The sequence below is a fragment of the Ostrinia furnacalis genome, unplaced genomic scaffold, assembly GCF_004193835.3.
Source record: "Ostrinia furnacalis isolate ACB-3 unplaced genomic scaffold, ASM419383v2 OfSCF5695, whole genome shotgun sequence".
Lineage (NCBI taxonomy): Eukaryota > Metazoa > Arthropoda > Insecta > Lepidoptera > Crambidae > Ostrinia > Ostrinia furnacalis.
In genome coordinates, this window is record NW_021135934.1 from 88,864 (window position 1) to 111,300 (window position 22,437).

At 38.1% G+C, this 22,437-nt stretch overlaps 1 protein-coding gene and 1 long non-coding RNA gene across 6 annotated transcripts in view; one reads left to right on the top strand and one right to left on the bottom strand.

Annotated features, from left to right (window-relative positions):
* LOC114361416 (calcyphosin-like protein) overlaps positions 1-22,157 on the top strand; it is a 72,677-nt gene extending 50,520 nt beyond the window's left edge. For 4 of the 5 annotated variants that reach the window (XM_028316416.1, XM_028316418.1, XM_028316420.1 and 1 more), the window contains exons 2-8: positions 65-139; positions 12,775-12,928; positions 17,068-17,164; positions 17,411-17,491; positions 18,282-18,406; positions 21,019-21,103; positions 21,491-22,157. In XM_028316416.1, the coding sequence (XP_028172217.1) occupies positions 65-139; positions 12,775-12,928; positions 17,068-17,164; positions 17,411-17,491; positions 18,282-18,406; positions 21,019-21,103; positions 21,491-21,592 (719 nt within the window). In that variant the 3' untranslated portion in view covers positions 21,593-22,157. Of the gene's footprint in view, positions 1-64; positions 140-11,114; positions 11,281-12,774; positions 12,929-17,067; positions 17,165-17,410; positions 17,492-18,281; positions 18,407-21,018; positions 21,104-21,490 lie in introns of those variants that run through there. The other variant, XM_028316419.1, reaches the window with a different exon arrangement.
* LOC114361424 (uncharacterized) lies at positions 13,628-17,022 on the bottom strand. Its single transcript, XR_003656593.1, has 3 exons — positions 16,864-17,022; positions 13,952-13,954; positions 13,628-13,679 (listed from the first exon to the last, which is right to left on the bottom strand). It is a non-coding gene; the product is annotated as an uncharacterized LOC114361424 (long non-coding RNA).
* Positions 22,158-22,437: the final 280 nt, after the last annotated feature.

Below are 22,437 nucleotides of genomic sequence, written 5' to 3' on the forward strand. Positions count from 1 at the left end.
CTGTGTCATGGACTGTGTGTTGTTGGTTTGGGATGAGTTTTAAAATGTTCTTCTTTGTTCACAGCCTGCTTCAACTACGACAACGCAGGCAAAGGCGATAAAGCAGCCGAAGCCAGCAAAAAGGACATCATGGACGGTGGTAAGTATCTAACATCTTGGTCATAGCTGGGCACCGTTAATCAAATAGTTAACTTCGTTAATCGTTAAACCGTTAATAAAAAAATTAACTTCGTTAAACGTTAAACCGTTACATTTCGCAAGATTTAACGCAAGTTAACGTTAATCGTTAATCCGTTAACACACGATAATAAATAAAACAAAAAAAAAAATTGTATGCAAGGTTCAAATAATTTCGAAAGCTTGTATCGCGCATGGAATTTATTCCTCTTTTATGTTTGCGCTACAAGCTTTCAAAATATTTAAACCTTGCATAAGTACAATTATTTTTTTCGTTTTAGTACAACTGCATTTCAGAATAAAAGCTAGTTTTTAAAGAAGTTTTTTAATTATTATAATTTTATTTTACACTTTTTAGGGTTCTGTAGCCAAATGGCAAACAACGGAACCCTTATAGATTCGTCATGTCTGTCTGTCCGTTTGTCCGTCCGTATGTCACAGCCATTTTTTACCGAAACTATAAGAGTTATACTGTTGAAACTTGGTAGGTAGATGTATTCTGTGAACCGCATATTGGGGGCTCCCCATACTTAGAACTGAAACTCAAATATTTTTTTTCATCAAACACGTATGTGTTACCTATCCATAGATACCCCACACGTATGTGTGGGGTATCTATGGATAGGTCTTCAAAAATGATATCGAGGTTTCTAAAATATTTTTTTTCTAAACCAGTTTGCGTGACAGACGCTTCCAAAGTGGAAAAAAGTTGGTCCCCCCCTTCTAACTTCTAAAATAAGAAAATGAAAAATCTAAAAAAAAACATATGATGTACATTACTATAAAAACTACCAATGAAAATTGTTTTGAACGAGATCTAGTAAGTAGTTTTTTTAATACCTCGTAAATCGTAAACTGCTTATTACCGCGTAATCTTTCATACAAATAACTTAAATTAAAAAAAACCTCAGATCATAGAAAGAGAATAGATATGAAGTCGCGCGTAACTAAAACGAGAACCAGTGTCCCCACATTTCCCCCACCACAGCTCCCACACACACATTCAACTGTGTAAAAACAAAGCGACTGAGAGTCTACGACAACATGTGCAACCGGCTTAAAAGTGCTGTGATTGGCCAGATGGCGTGCCTTATGGTCAATCAATGGCCGCGTGACGTGACGCACACTTAGAAAACGCTAGTGAAAGAACAAAGATAAAATGGAGTCGACAAGATTATCGCTAGGAGCAAGGCTCGAAACTGGTTTCACAAAATGCTTACGTATGAAAACCTTTTTATTATTATACGTTATTATTAACTACTATCACGCATTTATTTTTTAATTATGGCGATCTGCGTACCGCATATGTTTATCAAAAATAATGCCTATATTAGGCTTTCAACTAGCTCTTATAGTAATTACATAGTTGACAGTTACTAATTACCTACTTATACTGTTTTTTTTTTGTAAAATCTTATAATCGCAAGTAACTAGGGAATGCAAAACCGGTTAATCGGAAACCGAAAAATCGGAAAAACCGCCCTTTTTCGACAAATTCTAAAACCGGTTTTAAAAATCGAAACCCGGATTTAAATCGGTTTTTCTATCTGTATACATGTAACAAATTCCATAAATAAGCAATATCATTTTATTATAATATAACCTGGGTATTTTGATATTTGACGAATATTTGGTTATTTTACAATTTATAACTTGGCAACATTGTCACTTGGTTACTCCGTCGTTTACCTTTAAACGGGGAATCCCCGGTGGTTGGTGATTATTGCAGTGAATAATTAACCTATGTGTGAGTGAATTGAACAGTTTTTATTTCTGAATTGTTTCGAACATTGAATCTCATTTATTTGCGATATCTGCAGAAGCTTATTACTGTAATACTTAGTGTATTGAAATTTGACAAAAATACCACCTAACGTTCACAAATAAAGCTTTTTACATTTTATTCTACTTTTTAATTTAAGATATTGCTTAAAATATCAATCGTAATCACCTAACGTTCACAAAATTAAAGCTTTTTACATTTTATTATACTTTTTAATTTAAGATATAGCTTAAAATATCAATCGTAATCACCTAACGTTCACAAAATTAAAGCTTTTTACATTTTATTATACTTTTTAATTTAAGATATAGCTTAAAATATCAATCGTAATCACCTAACGTTCACAAAATTAAAGCTTTTTACATTTTATTATACTTTTTAATTTAAGATATTGCTTAAAATATCAATCGTAATCACCTAACGTTCACAAAATTAAAGCTTTTTACATTTTATTATACTTTTTAATTTAAGATATTGCTTAAAATATCAATCGTAATCACCTAACGTTCACAAAATTAAAGCTTTTTACATTTTATTCTACTTTTTAATTTAAGATATTGCTTAAAATATCAATCGTAATCACCTAACGTTCACAAAATTAAAGCTTTTTACATTTTATTCTACTTTTTAATTACAAGCTTTTTATTTTTAAGATATAGCTTAAAATATCAATCGTAATCACCTAACGTTCACAAAATTAAAGCTTTTTACATTTTATTATGCTTTTTAAATTAAGATATTGCTTATATCAATAGTAATTGTAAGCAAGTACGTTTTTGATGTAGGTCTTTTACATTACGTACATGGTGGTAATTAACAAAATACTAAACCGACAGAGTAATGAATTTTAAAACGTATTCGTTGACAATTATTACGTACAATGGAGATAAACTACCATCCCTTGAGTTAAATTTAGCTTATACATTATGCATTATGTGCCTATAATGCCTAATGAATAAGCTAAATTTATCAAAACTGTTATAACCCTCTCTTAAATAATGTAATCTAACACAAAACGGACAGGACGTAACAAATCGCTGTATGTAACTACTAGTTGATTGAAAAAAAAAAATAGAACGATAATAACCGATTAAAAACCGAAAACCGGTTTTTTTTCTTGAAAACCGAAAAAAAAATCGGTTTTTGATAAACTTTCGGTTTTGCATACCCTAATCGCGACTAACCTAAACTCTGATTTTTAATTCGACGGAATTTTGACATTTCAGAAGTGTTGTCAACATTGAAACATTCCCATTATGAATGGAGAGCATTTTCACAAATTAAAAAATAATCCTTTCTTGAATTTAAGGTTTCACTTGAAAAACTAAGGCTTAAAAATGTACTGATCATTTCAAAATGGTTATTTGAATTTTTATTATCATATTTTTGAAGTTACAAAAAAAGTTGGGAAATTATTTTTCTATTACTGGACTCCCTGGTCAATAATCCATGGGTTACAAACCTTTTTTATGAAAATCTTTTTGTTAATAAAATCTTAGCTTCATAAAATAACCAATTTAACAAGATGCCAATTTTATAATCCAAGTTGATTATGACGACGATAATGATTATTGATGATCAATACATATTTTCGTTTATGATAATATGTTGTTTTACTGTGTTAAAACACGTTTTTTTCTATTTAATCTCTAAAATGTACATAATAATTAGTGTACATTGAATTGACAAAACAAACAATAGTTCATTCTTGTAAGTTGTACTTGATGAAATTTCATTTCATATTATTTATTAATAATTCAAAGCAAAAAAGGCTTATCACATCTGAATTGTCAAAAAATGACAGCTGTCAGAATTCCGTCGAATTAAAAATCGGACTATAGCTACGCGGCCGATGTTCGTTTCTGGGCATATCGCGGAGACACGCGCCACGCCCCCGTTTCACATCTATTCCCTTCTATGATCTGAGGATGAAACGTATTCGATATTTTGATTTTCGATCATTTGTTATTCGATATGGCGTAGGTAACCCCTTCGTTGGGTTTCCATAGTAAAACTTCTTCTGCTTATTCTTACTTTGATAATGGACTGGCCCCTCTTATCATTCCTCGCTATGAGACAACCTAAATTATTATTTTTTACTAAAATGAAAGTATTATTCTATTAGTTTATGTGCAATAAAACAGTTCTTATTTCTTATCTATTCCTATCTAAAAAGCTACCCTTCCAATTTAACATAATTAACTCTTTTAATGGCTTTCTATAAGGGTAATTATGGCATGCATTTAAAAGTTAAACCATCGCGATAAAGAAGACAAGCCCGCATTTCACATGACACCGCGGTTTTTAATCGATATTTTAACGGTACTTTTACAGATACAACACGCAACAATACCTAAACCTCAACCTAAACAGTAAACTAACCAACAAAAGCTCGAGTTAAAAGTAACTGGATCTATCTAACTTCTTTAACCATGAACCTATAACTTTATAGGGTCATGTATTTAACCGTAAGCAACCTGGGCTATTATTACCTACTCTAGGAAGGTATTTAATATTCAATACATCATCATCATCATATTTCAATGACTAAGTATTATTTCAAAATAAAATAAATAATATTAATGTTCACCCAGTTTACTACTTTTTAAATCATTTCTTTGTTTGGGTTTGGGTAACATTCTTTCATATTTTCATAATCTCAATCCATATCTAACTTAACCGTACAATGTTTTTGATTCCATAAACTATAAACTCTTTGTTCCCAACAGCTTATAGTCTAGTTAATTGTAACGTGCGGCTGATTACGTTCTAAGGCAGCCGTAGCACGCAACCGTCACACGCGCTAACTTTGCTATTGTTGAAACTTCGTCGAATAAATTAAAGAAAGTATAACCTTGATTTTTTAGAATCCAGCAGAGATGTAAACAAACACTTTCATACACAATCACACCATAATCACTTACGTGTTCATAATATCATACACATTATTTAACAAGCCCATGAAACCAACTTTATTTTCACGTTTATACAAGTTTGAAATCAATCTTTGAAACAATGTATTTTAGCAAAATACGTGGACGATGAAAATTTGTGAGACTTGTCAAATTGACTTGACGTTTAAAATCATGTGTTATCTCCATATTGTCTATGACTTGTCTCTGACACATCAGTGCTGTAACCTGTGAGTCATAGACAATAATCTGTAAATTTAATCGATATTATTTTAAGTATTCACTTATTCCGATTACTGATTAATTTTATATTGGAGATAACGTAAAATTATTTTTCTACTTTTAGTGTATACTTTTTCGGAGTCAGTTTAATTTTTAGTCGGTTTTATTTAAACAAAATTATTTTACTTTTTTATGCAATTATTCTTACGTATTGTTCCATTGCTTATTTTTCTATATAAGTAAATAAAATAAAAGAACATAAAAATCTTTTTTCAATTGATAGCATCTTAAATAACCTCCCTAGCCTAGCGGAATAGAGCAACAAAGAACTGAGCGAGCGAGCTGTACCCCCAGTGAAAACGGAGTTAAGTCGAAAATGGTGATTTTTGGGAAATCGCATTTGAAGTTAAAAAAAATCCTGCTTCGTCGCTATTAGAGATAACTTGGTGAAATATTTTTAGGTGAAAAGTAATGTTAGATATAATTAGGCAGTGTGCCAGTTTGGGAAATATAGCATGTAGTTTTTTCGTTATTAAATAAAAACCCAGTTATATCGCCATGCACGGCAACTTTACATTCGTGTAAAGTGATGTAATGGGACATAAATCATTTTACACCACACTGAATTGACCACCCGCTAACAAGTGTAAAGTGATACATTTTACGCTATTTCTGTTGATATTTTTTTGTTTCTTTAATTTTAGAAAAAGTTGTAAAACAAACATTAGTAATTACACTATGAGGAATCATTATTTCAGGTTATTTAGGGTAAATCGTCCAAAAATTTCTACTTATATCAATATACACCAATTTTGTGATGAGAAAAAAAATGTGTAAACTGATCTAACTAACATAATAGCGATCTAAGTATCCTAATAATTATGTGTAAAGTGATATAAGTGGCGATTGTAAAGGAATAAGGCGTGAATTTTAGAGTGGATTCTAATTATTTACTCCTTAAATGTTTATTCTGATCTGAAACTACTATTTTATTAATTATTACACCATATACCATGAATGATATCGGCCTAAATCACATACATTATCTCCTATTTTAAAGTAAGTATTAGTTGAAGCAATTGGGTAATAAAGACCAGAAACAACAATGGTTTCACATCAACTAATTAGACAGGAGACAGAGAAAAGTTTGTTTTCTACAATTACCTTATTGGGAATCAAACTCTGGACCAGAGATGATGATGTCAAGCTATATTGATTGCTTTTTGGCTACAGAAGGATAATATAAAAGTAAAGTCATAAAATGCATTTGTTTTCAACAAAGAGGCTTTTAAAAAGCCCTTTAACACGTCCTAGTATCACTTGAACCCTACTTTTATTTTGGGACATAAATAGGTCAGTGCTGAGAAGAAGCAGCGCAAGATATTTAGCCACCCTTGTCAGCCTCTTCTTAAATCATAAATAACTTGAAAAAATCGAACTGCCTAAGACGGGAATCTTCTTAAATCAATAGAGACATGATTAACAAGACATGTTATACTTGCGAGCTAAGCAGATAAAGTCCAGCAACACATGCCATTTACATAATTATTTACTTTATACATAGTATCCATTCATAAGGACTTACGTAGTTAGTTTTGCAGGGCAATCGAATATTGCACTTAACCTTTTGATTAGACCATTGTGCGCTATTTGATCTTCCTATTCCAACCGCTCCAGATCCCCCCAGGTAGCAGCAGCCTATCTAGGTCTCTACAGGCCTTCTGCAGCGACCCTGGTGATTGGAGAATTTGAGCCTGTTGATCTGCTACGCTTCTGCACTCCTTGTGCACGTGCTGTGGTTTTTCTTCTGCCTCCATGCATCTTCTGCACATCAGGCTGTCTGTACAGCTATACTGTGTAGGTGTTTGTTTAACATACCTGTTATTACACTTAGGACCTTGCGGATGTTGTCCCTGTTAAGTCTTATGAGTCTTTAACTTTTTCGATATAATATCCACAACTGCATCTTTTGTTTGCCTACATCTTTCACAATCTTTCCATTCTGTGTGGTGTTATTTTTCTATTTTGGAGCGCAGCCAGGTCTTGATCTGTGCTTATGGTATCGGCATTATAATTGTTCCGGACCAAATACCGTCGTGTACGATCCCCTTCTGGCCAGTTCATCTGCTGCGTCGTTGCCCAAGGAGTTACTGTGTCCTTTGATCCACTTCAGGAGTGCAGGGTAACGCCATTTGCATCTGCAATGACTTAGGAGCGCGTCATGGCATTCCAATATAAGTATTATAATGTAGTATATTAAGTTGCTTTGTATTGCTTGCACTATCTGAGATTATTTTTATATTCAGACCTCGGATGTCTATGGTTGCAACCGCCTGTGCTGCTCTGATTGCAATCTGCTTGGAAAATTGTATTGTGTTTATCAAGTGTTGTTGATATTCTTAGTATATTTAGGTAATTCGAGAAGACACCAGCTCCCGTACCTTTTTGGGTTTTGGAGCCGTCAGTGTAATATCCTAACTTCATTGATTCCAGAGCAATCTTGCGTTTCCGCTGTAAGCTGGATATTATATCTTCAGTCGAAGAGTGAACACAGGGAATTCTGCCGATAGGTGCCTCGGTGAGAGGTATTTCTTTTATTAGGGTTTTGTGCAGGATCGTGGAATGTCCTGTCTCCTTGTTTTGCTTCTATATGCCGTTCTTACCTTTAAGTCTTAGAGCGGCTGCTTGCGCTTCCTCCTGAATGATGAGGTCTAAAGATCTGAGATTCAGAAGGTACTCAAGTGATGTCGATGGAGTGGTTCTCATACAACTAGTGGCCGCTATGCTTACTAGGCGTTGCAGGCTTTGGAGTTTTGATCTTGCTGTTGATAGTTGTGTTCTGTGCCACCACACAAGTGATCTATAATATTTTGTGTAAGAGGGCCATATAACCGACGTGTAGAGCCAGTGTTATCTTTGGGTTGAGACCTCATCTACTACCAATGAGTCTCTTGCACTGATGGAATGCTATACAGGCCATTTTTATTTTGTTCTCGACATGACTCGCCCAGTTCAATTTATTGTCTAAGGTGATGAGTTTTGTTTATAAAGAGTTCTGGTAGTTGGAGCTCTTGTAAATTCTATAATGCACTTATTAAGTACTTTTATTGACAACGTTAGGCACTATGAATTCAATTATATGTTTTACTAGTAGATGTTAACCATTATTTATTAAAACTATTAACTAAAGTTCTTTGATTTATAAACTACGCATTATGTTTTCCTTTAATCTGACAATTGGGCTAAGTTATATCATTTTACACCAAATAATTAACCAAATCATTAGTTGCGATTTTCAAATGTTTTTGATCTAAGTAACTGATAACATTTTACACATGTACGAAACTTTTGTGGTTAATGGTATTAGTCTAATTGAATCATTATACACAAAATAAATAATCATTTGTCTTTTACTTTTTGTGATATAAATTAAGTTACATTCTTTTTCACCAACCAACAATACATAGTTTTTTTTGTGTATATTAATATGAGTCATCTTATATTGTTAATCACAAATTCAATCTGAACAACTTCAATCGTGTAAAAAGTAGTAACACGAGTCGTACCTCTTGACACAATAAAAAATTGAAAGAAGCCTCCGGTACACTTTGTTAAAAGTAGACATGTATCAATATACACGAAAGAAAACTCAAAATTGGTTCACAAAGCCTTACTTGTATCATTTGGCACAAAATTATTTTCTTTTCTATACGTCGTAGAAACATACCGATTAGATACAAAAATAGCTAATTTTTCAGAGATTCACATTATGTTATAAAGTCAATTTTGATCTAAGTCGAGTTAGATCCCTTTTCACTGGGGGTACAGAGATATCACTAGTAGCAACACTGTCAAACAGAACTTTTTGCAACTATTTGAAGTTTAATGACTTTACGGATAATTGATTGTTTTACTGTCCAGTGTGTTTTTTGATTACATCTGTGCATACAGTTTGTTTCCTGTTCTCGAAAATTTCATAATCCGTGGGTCTAGACAAAGTGCAAATTATAATCGCAAACCAGTCGCAAAGTGGTCGAAAAGCCCCTTTTTTGTATGGAGTTTTGACGAATTCGATTTTCGATTCGATCAAAAAGTGCGTTTTGTCTAGGGGGGCAGTTCACATTCAATGTTGCGACTTTGTTGCATATTTTTAGTATTTTGACGATCACCCGGCGAGTAGCAAGTACTACAATAATTTCACTTCGCGATTAACGAGAGGTTTTGTCGCATCACTAGTGCACAGACTAAAAATATTTTTATGTCAGTTGGCCATATTTGATGACATTTCTGCTGATTTCTAAAAAATTAGACTGTAGGTCAATTGAAAATTTGAACAAGCTATAAAGTTCTTCTAACATGTTTGTCTACAACTCGAAGACTCTTGAAGTTAAAGGCTGCCGGGCTTTCGACTCAAAGGTCCACAGTTTGAGTTCTAGGGAATACATATTTTGAAGACCACATTGTAATTCTCAGTTCTATTTGGAAAATGGAAAATATTCGTAGATTCGGAACCTCTGAAAGTCCTTGCAGTTACATTTAATTACATCACTTTTACCTATGTAAGTAGGTAGGTATACCATGGGCACGAAAAATAAAAGGGGACAATATTATTTGATCCTCTAAAAACTAATTGATCTTTTTTGTATGTGCACTTTTAAAAATAAATGATGTTTTTTATTATATTTTATCTTTAAATTANCCGTCTAAAGGACTCCGATGAAGTTAAGTCCTGTGGCGATGGGATGAGGTAGAGAGGTCTGGCCTGATGCAAGCTAGGCTTTGTCTGATTCCTGCACACGGGCGGTCCCAGGGGTGTGAGTACACGCCGTGGTCGTTTGTGCACTGCAAATTTGGGGCGGCAGTGTGGATTCGGCAGCACCTGGGATGACAGAGCAGCCCTATTTAGGGAGGCACTGCTCTCCCTGCTCAGCCAGGGAGGGGGCTAGAAAAGGTGCCCTAAAAAACGTCCGTCCCTACCTGGAAGGTGGTAGTAACCGCGGCTACCATCGCATCATATGAATACGTGGTCGACGCTACAAAAGTAAACGAATCATGAATCCACCTATCATGACCTTTGGCGCGTGGAACGTGAGAACGCTTATTGATCGAGATGCCAGCGTCTGCCCTGAACGTAAAACCGCCATTGTAGCTCGCGAACTTCATCGCTATGACGTGGATGTGGCCGCACTCAGCGAAACGCATCTTGCTGATGAAGGAGAGCTGGTGGAGCCCGGAGGCGGCTACACTTTCTTTTGGAAAGGTATGGCTTCCTTCGAGCCTCGGCGTTCAGGTGTAGGATTTGCAGTCAAAANAATTTAAAAAGATCATTTAAATACATGCCAAATAAAAGTAGGACCTTTCAGCTAGTCATACTTGTACGGGGTCAGCTAGTCATATCTGTCAGCATCATGACCTACTTAGTACACGAGCTCTAGTCCCATGTTAAGTAAAAAAGCAATTATTCTTCCAATTAAGAATACAATAACTTGGGATCCATTTACGTTCCTCTATATTTTAACACTTTATTAACAAAGAAATGATCTCAATTAATCAAAATCTATTCTTTCGCTCTCGCCTTGATGTGTCAGTAATTCTTTCACCTTTTAAATACCTAAATGGATTCTCTCTAATCAAGTGGGGCTATCTTGGGATTAGAAAATCAAAATACTTACCTATGCTTTTCCTTTTTTACCAGTCTCATACATATTAATTTTTAGGATCAATCCCATCTTTGAAAAAAAATGTAACGACACAGATTACTTTACCGTATTTATGTACAACAAGAAGGTAGACGACACAAAATAACCGATTGATTTGGCGGCTTCCAGCTTGAACTATCTGTATAAACCAGTTAAAAATACTTACCAATTTATTCCTATTTTTTACCCGACTGCGCCAGAAGGAGGGTATGTTTGTATAATAAAATCTATGTAAAATACATTCAGGATGTAAGATTATGTGTAAGTAACCCACCTACCTCCTTAGCTTTGTAAGTGCATTGACTTTTCAAGTTTAGTTGTCCGCGTGCCGCCTTCAGTCTGCTGTCGCTTTTACCAGCCAAAACACGTCTGTATTCCTTCGAAATGTGCTAGCATACGGATTGTTACGATCATCTACAGTAATTGTGCAAATGATAGTGTTTTACAGAAGAAATGTATCTTGGAAAGCCTAAAACCAAATCGAACAGTTAGTGCGATTTTTTTTGGTATTGTTTTTCTGTACACTTAGAAAACGCACGTGGTTAAAATGTTGATTCCTTAGCAAGCACATAAGATACTAATTTCCTTGTAAAGTCTAATTCCTTAAAGTATACTTAAGTGGTATTTATTTCGAATACAACCCTTATCAATTTAGTGTAGTTGAAAACCGCGAAGCGTTAAAACAAAATAAACCAAATCAATTTTTAATGTCTCATAGTGGAATGTTTGTATTTGTACTTTTACAACATCAACTTGTAGCTTTATTTTCCTGAATAATAGCATCCATTTAAGAACTACGAGTAAGTAATCAATGAAATCGTTTTTGTGGATTTCGTATTTTCTAAAGATCCTTCAGTTTTCCAACCACATTTGTTTTAGTCATTAAAAAGCTTTCTCATATTTCATTCCTACTCAAGGTTAAATAAAAATAAACCAGAAAACCGATTTGGAATTTAAAACGCGTGCGATCAATCGCAATTTACTATATACGTTGGAAAATCTGAAGCTTGCGTGCACGATTTTCCTTCCTACAAAGAAAATTGCCGCGATAGTAGCGTAGTACCTAAGTCCCAACCTACTATGGAAATCTGAATAAAATAGGTGATAATGGCCTACTGAAAAACTTATTAGAAATGTCGTGGTAATGTTACGGTGGAAATTATTAACTAGCAATGGTGGAATCGATCCGCGTCCTCATACGACTGCTAGGCAACCATGAAAATTATAGGGTTGTTGCGCCTGAAACAAACAAAATTAGAATACATAAATAGGTACCTACTTGAAATCATTTTCTGAGGTAACTGAAAAATTTAGAATCTGTATGGGCAAATGGTCTTAATATTAAATCTAAAAATATCTGGAAACCTTTCGCGTGAACTAAAAATAAAGTTTAAAACCGTATCAAAATTGGGATAGCCTATCAGCATCAAAACATTTTAGCTGAGTAGGTAATAAACCAATAAGTTTCCAGAAGAGTCAATGTTAAATTAAAATCAGGTAAAACTTTTATAAGGGCACAGAGAAACCAAATTCTTTACTCATGTGGTAAAAGTGTTTGGTGAAACTGACGCCTTTTCGTTTAACTCACGAACATCCCTTAGGACCTGACCTTTAAACTGTAATAACGAAACGAAAGATCGTAAATCGACAACCCTACCCACTGAAAGGTGCGGCGACATGAGCGCCATGTGACATGTAGCGTGAAATAGGTTAATGTGGCATTGTTTCATTCTGAAACAGTAATTTATGCTGCTTAGGTTGTACCTATTCATTGTTCAGAGCCCTAATGAGCTTTGAGATCGCCAATGACAGGTCGCGCGACCCATGACAGTTTGACATGCGACCTGTCATTTCCCTATGATCGCACCGTGACACACGATGGACAGTCAACACTTCGAGTTTTTGAAAAAGCTACATTTCCACATTTTCCACTATTCGCTCCACTTACCCAAGACTGAAGAGTTGTCCTTTGCATCTGCAGTAGCATGGCACAGACCGATGTCGGCGACCTCCCGCCAGGAGGAGGAGCTGATGCAGCGCAGCGCCCGCGCGCTCGCCGCCGCCACCGACCCGCTGGAGAAGTTGCGTCTGCTGTGCCTCTCCAGGGGAGCCTCCGGCATCATGGGGCTGGCCAGGTACGCCATTATAGTCCTTAGTCATTAGGCCATAGAGATTAATACATTGACAGTGACACACAGGCATTAGTAGTGGTCACTGAACTCTTTGGAAATTATCTTCTTAACTGGGGACATGGAACAGAGTCATGGAAGCTTAGTACGCGATTATAGTCCTTAGTCATTAGGCCATAGAGATTAAGGCTAGGCGCAGACCGCCGATTTTTAGTTGGCTGATAGTTGGTTCGGGCTGTTAATCAGTATGGAGATGTATGAAAGTGCGCACATTTCACCGATTTGAAATCGGTCGATTCTTCATACAAATTAGAATTGGGCCCAACTATCGGCCAACTAAAAGTCGGTGGTCGACGCCTAGGCTTATACATTGACACATAGGCATTAGTAGTGGTCACTAAAATCCTTGAAAATTATCTTCATAACTGGGGACATGGAAGCTTAGAAGCTGCGTCTGCTGTGCCTCTCGAGGGGAGCCTCCGGCATCATGGAGCTGGCCAGGTACTCCATTGTCTGTATTTTATAGGCCAAACAGCATTAACTATTAACTGCAGTAACTTATTGAGCAGACATGCTCAAAACCTTATTAGATTCAACCCCAAAAAGGGAAGCACTTGGGTGATTTTTGGGTGAAGTGACCACCATATTTTAGAGGTCTAGAGCCACGCCTCTTAAGGATGGCCCCAGTTAACTAATTAGACTTTACCATGACGCGCGAGCCCGACGTCGAATAACTGTTCAAGCTTTGTATTCTGCCCTGAACGTAAAACTGCCATTGTAGCTCGCGAACTTCATCGCTATGACGTGGATGTGGCCGCACTCAGCGAAACGCATCTTGCTGATGAAGGAGAGCTGGTGGAGCCTGGAGGCGGCTACACTTTCTTTTGGAAAGGTATGGCTTCCTCCGAGTTTCGGCGTTCAGGTGTAGGATTTGCAGTCAAAAATCACCTAGTAAAGCGACTTGAGGAGTATCCAGTACATATCTCGGATCGCGTTACCACATTGCGCCTTCATCTGGATAAAGACAACTACCTTAATGTCATCAGTGTCTATGCTCCAACGCTCGACAAGTCTGATGACATCAAGGACAAATTCTATGACGAACTATCTCAATGCCTTGACAGTATAAGCGCCAGAGAGCAGGTCTTATTGCTGGGCGATTTCAATGCCAGAGTTGGTCGGGACTATGAGGCTTGGCCTGGAGTTCTGGGTAGACACGGAGTCGGCAACGCGAACAGTAATGGTCAGTTGCTACTCAGTCTTTGTGCTCAATATCAGCTCGCAATATCGAACACTATGTTCAGACTTGCTGCTAAGTACAAGACAACGTGGATGCACCCGAGATCCAAACATTGGCACTTAATCGACTATGCTGTTGTAAGGCAAAGAGATATCAGTCAGGTTCAAGTCACTCGCGTCATGCGTGGAGCGCACTGTTGGACTGACCACCGACTTATAGTTACTAAGCTGCGACTCTGCCTCCGCCGACCACGTAGGTCCGCAACGAAACAGCCTGTGCTGATAAACGTGGATAGGCTGAATGATCGCGAGGCCAGGGAGAAATATGCTGAAGCCTTGTCCAAGAAGCTATTGCCAGTCAAAGAGACAGATGATGTCAGTGCTGCTTGGGGATGTTTGTCATCTCATCTCTTGGAAACCGCTTCCGTTGCCTTAGGTATGAAATACCGACGTAATGAAGACTGGTTCGATGAGAACGATGGGGTTCTCAGGGCAGCACTCGACAAACATCGAAATCTCTTGCAAAAGCATAGAAGACGAGGTGGAAGTGTCGCGGTAGTCAAAGAAAGTGACCTTGAACTGCGTAGGCTGTCTCGACAAATAAAAGACAAGTGGTGGCGGGACAAAGCTTGTCACATGCAGTGGCTCGCTGACACAAACCAACTTGGGGAGTTCTACTGCGAGGTACGTAAGCTGATTGGTACACCATATCGGGCAAAAGTACCCTTGAGGTCTGTAGACGGTACGCAATTACTGACAAGTAAGGAAGATGTACTAAGGCGTTGGGCCGAACACTTCAATACTTTGCTCAACGTAGATCGATCAACTGATCTTAATAATATCAGCTTAATGCCTCAACTCCCTCTAGCCACTGAGTTGGATGAGCCCCTGACTTGTGGGGAGGTTGTCACTGCCATCAGGCAGCAGCAAAACAAGCGGGCGGTTGGCATTGACCTTATACCGGGAGAGCTGCTCAAGTGCGGGGGTGAGGAGTTGCATAAGTTGGTTTGGGAACTATTTGTTCGCATGTGGGAGGAAGAGCGAGTACCCGAAAGCTTTAAAGTATCTCGCATCAGTGCCCTGTACAAGAACAAAGGGGACCGTTCCGACTGCAACTCTTACCGTGGTATTTCGCTTCTGTCATCCCCTGGAAAGGCCTTTGCCAGAGTCCTTTTAAACCGCCTAAAGGATTTGTCAGAACAGATCCTGCCCGAAACCCAGTTTGGCTTCCGACCTGACCGAGGTACCTGTGAAGCTATCTTCTCCGTGCGTCAATTACAGGAAAAAAGCAGAGAGCAGGGTCGTCAGCTATATCTCTGCTTTGTTGACTTGGAGAAAGCGTTCGATAGTGTGCCTCGTGAAGCTCTCTGGATGGTGCTGGGAAAATTAGGGTGCACGGGAAAGTTCGTGAGACTTCTGAGACTCCTTCACGACGATATGCAGTGCTGCGTCGCCGTAGACGGCGAACAGTCAGATTTCTTCCCCGTTACCTGTGGGGTGAAACAAGGGTGTGTGCTAGCGCCCACACTGTTTGCTCTATACTTTGCGGTGGTAGTCAAAGAGGTTCTACAAACTGTTTCTGAGGGAATCCGCATCCGTTTTCGCACAGATGGCAGCCTGTTCAACTTAGCCAGACTTAAGGCGCGCACTAAAGTCTCGTATGCACTGATCACTGAGATCATGTATGCTGATGATTTGTGCTTTCTAGCAGAATCCTCAGAAGGCCTGCAACAGCTGATGTCCGTCTTTCACCAGGCATGCTGCAAGTTCGGCCTGAAGATAAGTGTCAAGAAGACAGAAGTGATGTCTTTGGACACAAATGACCACGAGTCTCTAAGCATTATGCTTGGTGAGGATGTACTGAAACAGGTGGATAAGTTCCGATATCTGGGGAGTACTATAACATCCAAATGTGATCTTGATACCGAGATCAGCAGCAGGATCAGTGCTGCAGCTGCAGCATTTGGGAAGCTGCGTTCCAAGGTTTTCTGCTCGCATGACCTAAAGCTGGCTACAAAAATTTCAATATACATGGCGGTTGTGCTGCCAAACCTACTGTACTCCTCCGAGGCGTGGTGCGTGTATCGCCACCATATACGCACACTGGATCGTTTCCACCTCAAATGCCTTCGTACCATCATGAAGATCAGATGGTCTGATCGAGTGCGCAATACCGAGGTGCTACGACGAGCCCATGTGGGTGGCATTGAGGCCTATATAATGCGTCGCCAACTTCGATGGTGTGGTCACGTATCACGTATGACGGAGGAGAGAGTGGCGAAGCGCATCTTCTACTCTGAACTTGAGGAGGGTAAGCGGAAACATGGCGGTCAACTCCTCAGGTACAAAGATGTACAGAAGCGGCACATGAAAAGATGCAACATTGAGCCCTCTCAGTGGGAAGGTTTGGCAGCACAGCGTCCAGAATGGCGGGAGATTGTGAAAAGGCAAGTCCACGAGTTCGAGGTGCAGCGTACGACTGAACTCGACGCGAAGCGCGATGACTTGAAGGCCCGTCCATCTGCCGCCTTTCACTATAACTATGTTGGCGGCGTGCTCAGATGCCCTCAATGCGCGAGGGATTTTGCCGCGAAAATAGGCTACGTAAGCCATCTTCGGGCACACCAGCGCCGCCAAGACAGCTAGGAGTCGGAGTGGTCGCCATGGCCGAAATCGGTCGGATGGATCATCATCATCATCACTTAGCATAAAACAGACGACAAAAACATGACTTTATGAGAGAAAGTGTCCGGGTACTAAATTAATGGTCGTTGTTACAAAGTTCACGAAAGCTAGCATAAATTGGAACATGTCTCTCTTATCTACTAAAATGAAAAGTAAATGTAATTTAATGTATAATGTTTCGTTACACCACCATTCATTCTTCTCGTCTGGTCTGTTTCTAGGTTTTTCCGAAGAATGGACGATGACGGCAGCAAGCAGCTGAACAAGGAGGAGTTCATGAACGGCATGAAGGAAACTGGCCTGGAACTCAGCAACCAGGTACGCTTTGAATTTTGATTGTCTATCCTCTACCCACACTATAACTATTACTAAAGTTCCTTTAAAAGAACAAATTAGTCCTTTCTGAGTATCTACTTACCTCCCAGCTGATATTTTCTCGTAATAAACTCGTGTTTACTTAGGTTCAAATAGCTTTCCATTGCCTTATGTCGCGATAGACAATTTACCTGGTGAAAAGAAGGAAAAGTGTAATAAAAAGCTTAAACTTTGATTTAATTATTCCAGGACGCTGAGGAACTGTTTAAGCGGTTCGATACTGATAACAGCGGCTCCATCAGTCTCGACGAGTTCCTGGTTCACATTCGTGTATGTATCCCAAATGACAATAAATTCGTAAAGATATAGGATGATCAAACACAATCCCACTAACACTATTCACATGAATGTGACATACAGCTACAGCCCACTATGCAAAGGTTGCATGGATAAGAAACATCACACAACACAGCATGAGCTTACAGAATGGAAGAGTGTTACTACACTACACTACTGTCTACTGACAACGAGCAAAAATTTTCCGTTCCTCAACCTCAGTTTTGTTTCTGTTTTTTTAACATCGGGAAATGCTTTAGCGCATACCCACTGGTCGATGGGGACGGCCAGTGGGTTATGTGGGACTCTCCCCGCCTGCTCACTAAAGGCGGGGCCTACCCGCCTGTCCACTGGAGCCCAAAGAAACGAAGCCGCGAGTTTTTGTCCCAGCTCGGACATTCGTTCGCAGCTCCACTTCAAGCTAGAGGCTCGCTCACGAGCGAACCTCTCCGGCGTCGAGGGAACGCCCAATCCCCTCCTCCAGTTGTTTTTATAGAGGTTTTCTCCTCGTGGCCCTGGTACAGCACCCAGCCAGCTGTAGCGGGTTATGGTATACCGATGTCTTAGCAGCGGCGCTCAGTTAGCTCTGCTGATCAGAGAAGTACCGAGAGCGGCCCTCCAAAGAATGGGCCCGGGCAAACGCTCCGCTAGCCCCTACCTGTGGGGGTTTTTAAAGATGTCCCCTGCATCGTGGCCCGGGCAAATGCCTCGACGGCCCCGGATCTGGATCCTGTCGTGGCACTAGCGCACCCACCCTATAATTTTATCATTGTTTTGATTCCAGCCCCCTATGTCGGACTCCCGGCGAGCCATCGTGGAGCAGGCGTTCAAGAAGCTGGACAAGACTGGCGACGGCGTCATCACTGTGGACGACATCCGTGGCGTCTATGCCGTCACTTCACACCCGAGGTAAGATATACAGGGTGTCCCGTAATGTAACGTCAAGCCGGAACTGGGTGTTGAGGCAAGTTATGCTGGTTATCAGAAAAATATAAAAAAAAATCTATGTGGCATATTTTCAAAATAATGGGCATTTAAAAAAAAACAAAAATTTTTACTCCAGGTGACGGTCTTTTTACTCGTGTTGCCACAAATCTTCACTTTTTCCAAATTTTTTTTTTTTTGAAGTTCACGTAAATGACCAATTTTAAGATAAATTAGCATAAGTAGTACCAGCATAATTTTGGTTTTATTTCGATTTGTTTTATTTATCTTTGTTTATTTGTATTGTATATGGGATAGATAATAGTTAATTGACATATTTTGACAATAATCCATGAATTTTACTTGGGGAATTTGGAATAATCAGTATCACGAAACAAGGAACCGTATTATTGTTACTTTTTTCCAAGTTCGTGATATATAAATGTTTGGTGTTAGGTACTTTTATGACACATACCATCAAAGAAATCGACATATTTTTTAGTTTTTAATAGTTACCTACCTAAGAAATTAATTAATTACTTACTTTTTATTATGAGACATTGACGTATCTGGGGTTATTTTCAGGGGGGGTCTACCCTCACTTGAAACAGCTCCAAGGGTGGGATTATGGGGAGAAGTGGGGGGGGGTACAAATAACAAATAAAATTTTATGGGTACGAAGGGGGAGGGGGTAAGTTTCCCCCCCCCCCCCTACATTTCTAATGGTTATACAGGGTGTTAGGTAAATGGGTATATGAGCCGACACTAGCCCATGTTAACATGGGCATATAAATGGTATGGTAAAGTCAGAAAATTGATATCTTCGTTTTAATTATTTTAATTTTCATACAAATCGGATTTTATAAAATTTATTTTGTATGAAAATTTAACAAATTAAAATGATGATATCAAAGAAGAACGGTCATCTGTGACCCAGACCCGACAGAAACGAGACATACCTCAGTTTTTTTGTCATGTCTTAATTAGTTAAATTATATATTTTTTATATTCGAAATCTATGTATAACACCAAATTATTGCCCTTTGTTTTTGTTCAGGCGTCATACAAAAACTAATACAAAATGCCTATTTATCACCAAAATTGGTAAATGTATGTACCTGAATAGCTGATATGGAATGTATCTAGGTGACTTGGGAGATACAGCCGGATTATACAGGGTGGAAACGAGAAGTTACAAAATCCAAAAATTCAATGTTACCAGCTTCCATAATCTGTAACCTATTATTTGTGCCGTTTGAAAGAGCTTATGAAGCACTTTCAGAATCAGTAACTAGTTTTTCGATATCTTGTATAGTTTAGAAATAATCGAGTGAGATCACTTATCGTTCCATATGTATAACCATCCTGTATAATCCGGCTGCATCTCCAGGTCACCTAGATACCTACATTCCATAGCAGCTGTAATAGACATTTAGGTACATACATTTACCAATTTTGGTGATAAATAGGCATTTTGTATTAGTTTTTGTATGACGCCTGAACAAAAACAAAGGGTAATATTTTGGTGTTATACATAGATTTCGAATATAAAAAATATATAATTTAACTAATTAAGACATGACAAAAAAACTGAGGTATGTCTCGTTTCTGTCGGGTCTGGGTTTTTTTTGTATGGGGCGTGACCGTTCTTCTTTCTGACTTCACCATACCATTTATATGCCCATGTAAACATGGGCTAGTGTCGGCTCATATACCCATTTACCTAACACCCTGTATAAATATTTTCACATATTGTTAGAATTAACAAATCAAAATATTATAAGCTACTAGACTCACATTATTTCTTATGAATATTTCAGGTAAGCAATATCGTCAATTTCACATAATTATTTTATTCTTAATTTTTATTACCGTTTTTAAATTTATTAAACCCTTCATCATTATTAAAATATCCTAACTGGATGCATAAAACCTTATCCCGAAATAGGGGACATGAGTTCACGAACTTAGAAACAGAGCAAAATTTTGTCACGAAACAGGATCCAAACAAGAGGTCCGCAGAACAATTAATATAAAAAAAAGTTCAAACTATATAACTATAAATTATGTATTAACTTACTGTCAAAAGACCAAAGTTTAGCATACAAAAGCTTTCATATTGATATCATGCTTGGTTATTTTTAAATAAAATGTTAAAGTCGTAAGAGCCTTAATATACCGAAGTAGGGGGCACTTACCTTATAACTAGTTTACCACAATAGAAATTAAGAACATTTAAAAATAAAGCGTGTTTTTGCGAAAAACATTCATCATCATTTCAGCTACAGGACGTCTGCTGAACATAGGCCTCCCCCAATGACTTCCACATCGCACGGTTGGTAGCGGCCTGCGTCCAGCGCGTTTCTGCTACCTTTATATTAAATTTCGTCGTCGGTCCACCTTGTGGGTGGAAATCCCACGCAAAACATTGTAAGATGCTTATAAAGGGTCGAACCTCAGTGGAGGGAATCTAAAATATAGCTTAGTATTTATTCCACGCATAATGAAGCTAGAAGAACCTTTGAGATAATTTGTCATTGGTCAAGATATCATAAAGTTTAATATAAACCTACATAACACCGATTTTCAATTTTCAGGTACATGAGTGGCGAAGAGACAGCCGACGTCGTGATGAACAAATTCCTTTCCAACTTCGAAAAGGATGGAGTTGTTGATGGAAAGGTAAATTTCTCTTATATCTTCTACTTAAGGACTCGCTCTTGGATCAAAATAGGCTGCCCATATTGCCTACATACAAACAGCTCCTGTCAGTTCAAATTTAGCTATGACCAAAATCTTTCTCATAAGATGCCTCTCCAAACCTTCTTCTGGCTGGCGTGACTTTACAGAGTGTTTTACTCCATTAAAAAAATGAAAATGAAATGAAAATGAAATATTAAATTAGTGACAAAGCTGCCAGCGTAAAGTTTATTAACATAAAATACCATCACCTAAGGGCTAATTATAATAGATTACCAACAGCAGAAAAGCCTTCAAATATTCATTTCAAGGCTTTTCTGCCGTTGGTAATCTTCCATATTTAAATGTTTTCTCGATATTATGTTCCAGGTGACCCTCGAAGAGTTCATGAACTACTACAGCGGCATCAGCGTGTCCATCGACAACGACTGCTACTTCGACCTGATGATGCGTCAGGCCTACAAGCTGTAAACAATCAATAACCCCCTTTAGTTCTGAATCCTCATGCACAGTAATATCCTTGAGTTTGAGCCCAAGCCAAATTGTTCCCTTTTGTGGAAGAATAAGGCGCAAATGGCTTGGGCTTGCTTTGCTAAGGTGGTATTGTTTTGAGGATCGACGAATATGGGGTAAATCTTGTGACGGAACCAATAAAGACCAAGGGCCAAAGATAATCTATGAATCTGGCAGCTGATTTGAAAAAAAGTTAAAAAAAGACCTCAGTTTCCTCTAAAAGGGATGGCAGCTTGAATCTCTACCAAGTTGGGGTTTTGAGGAGTTTGCCTTTAAAGTAAATGCTCATTAGTTGTTCTGCCTCAAATGTAAATTATTTTAGCCCAAAGTTTTTAAAACGTTTCGTCACTTCACCACTTTCTCCACTCACACCACACACCTCGGAGAAGACACATCGGATGGCGGATACTCAAAGTGCACCAAATATCTATGTTTCCTATCGTTGAATAATAACATAGTTTATATTTAATTTATTTAACTGTGTGCTAATATGTTAATTTGAATTAAATGTTTATTGGTGGTATTTTCCTTGTTTATTTTATTGATGAACGTCGACCCGCCGCCAAAATAATGCGCTACAAATTAAGCGCTAAGTGATTTATTTGCAGAAAAACAAACGACCGTATAACCATAGAGGAATTATAGATTCTCTAAACGTATAATAGACATTATTTTATCTATGGTCAAAGAAATATACTTTGTGAGTATAGGTGTACCAGAATCTCATGGCAAACAAAAATATTGGAAAAGTGTGTTTTTCATATGGCCATTGTCTATGGCTTTATTGTCACCTGTCAAAGTAA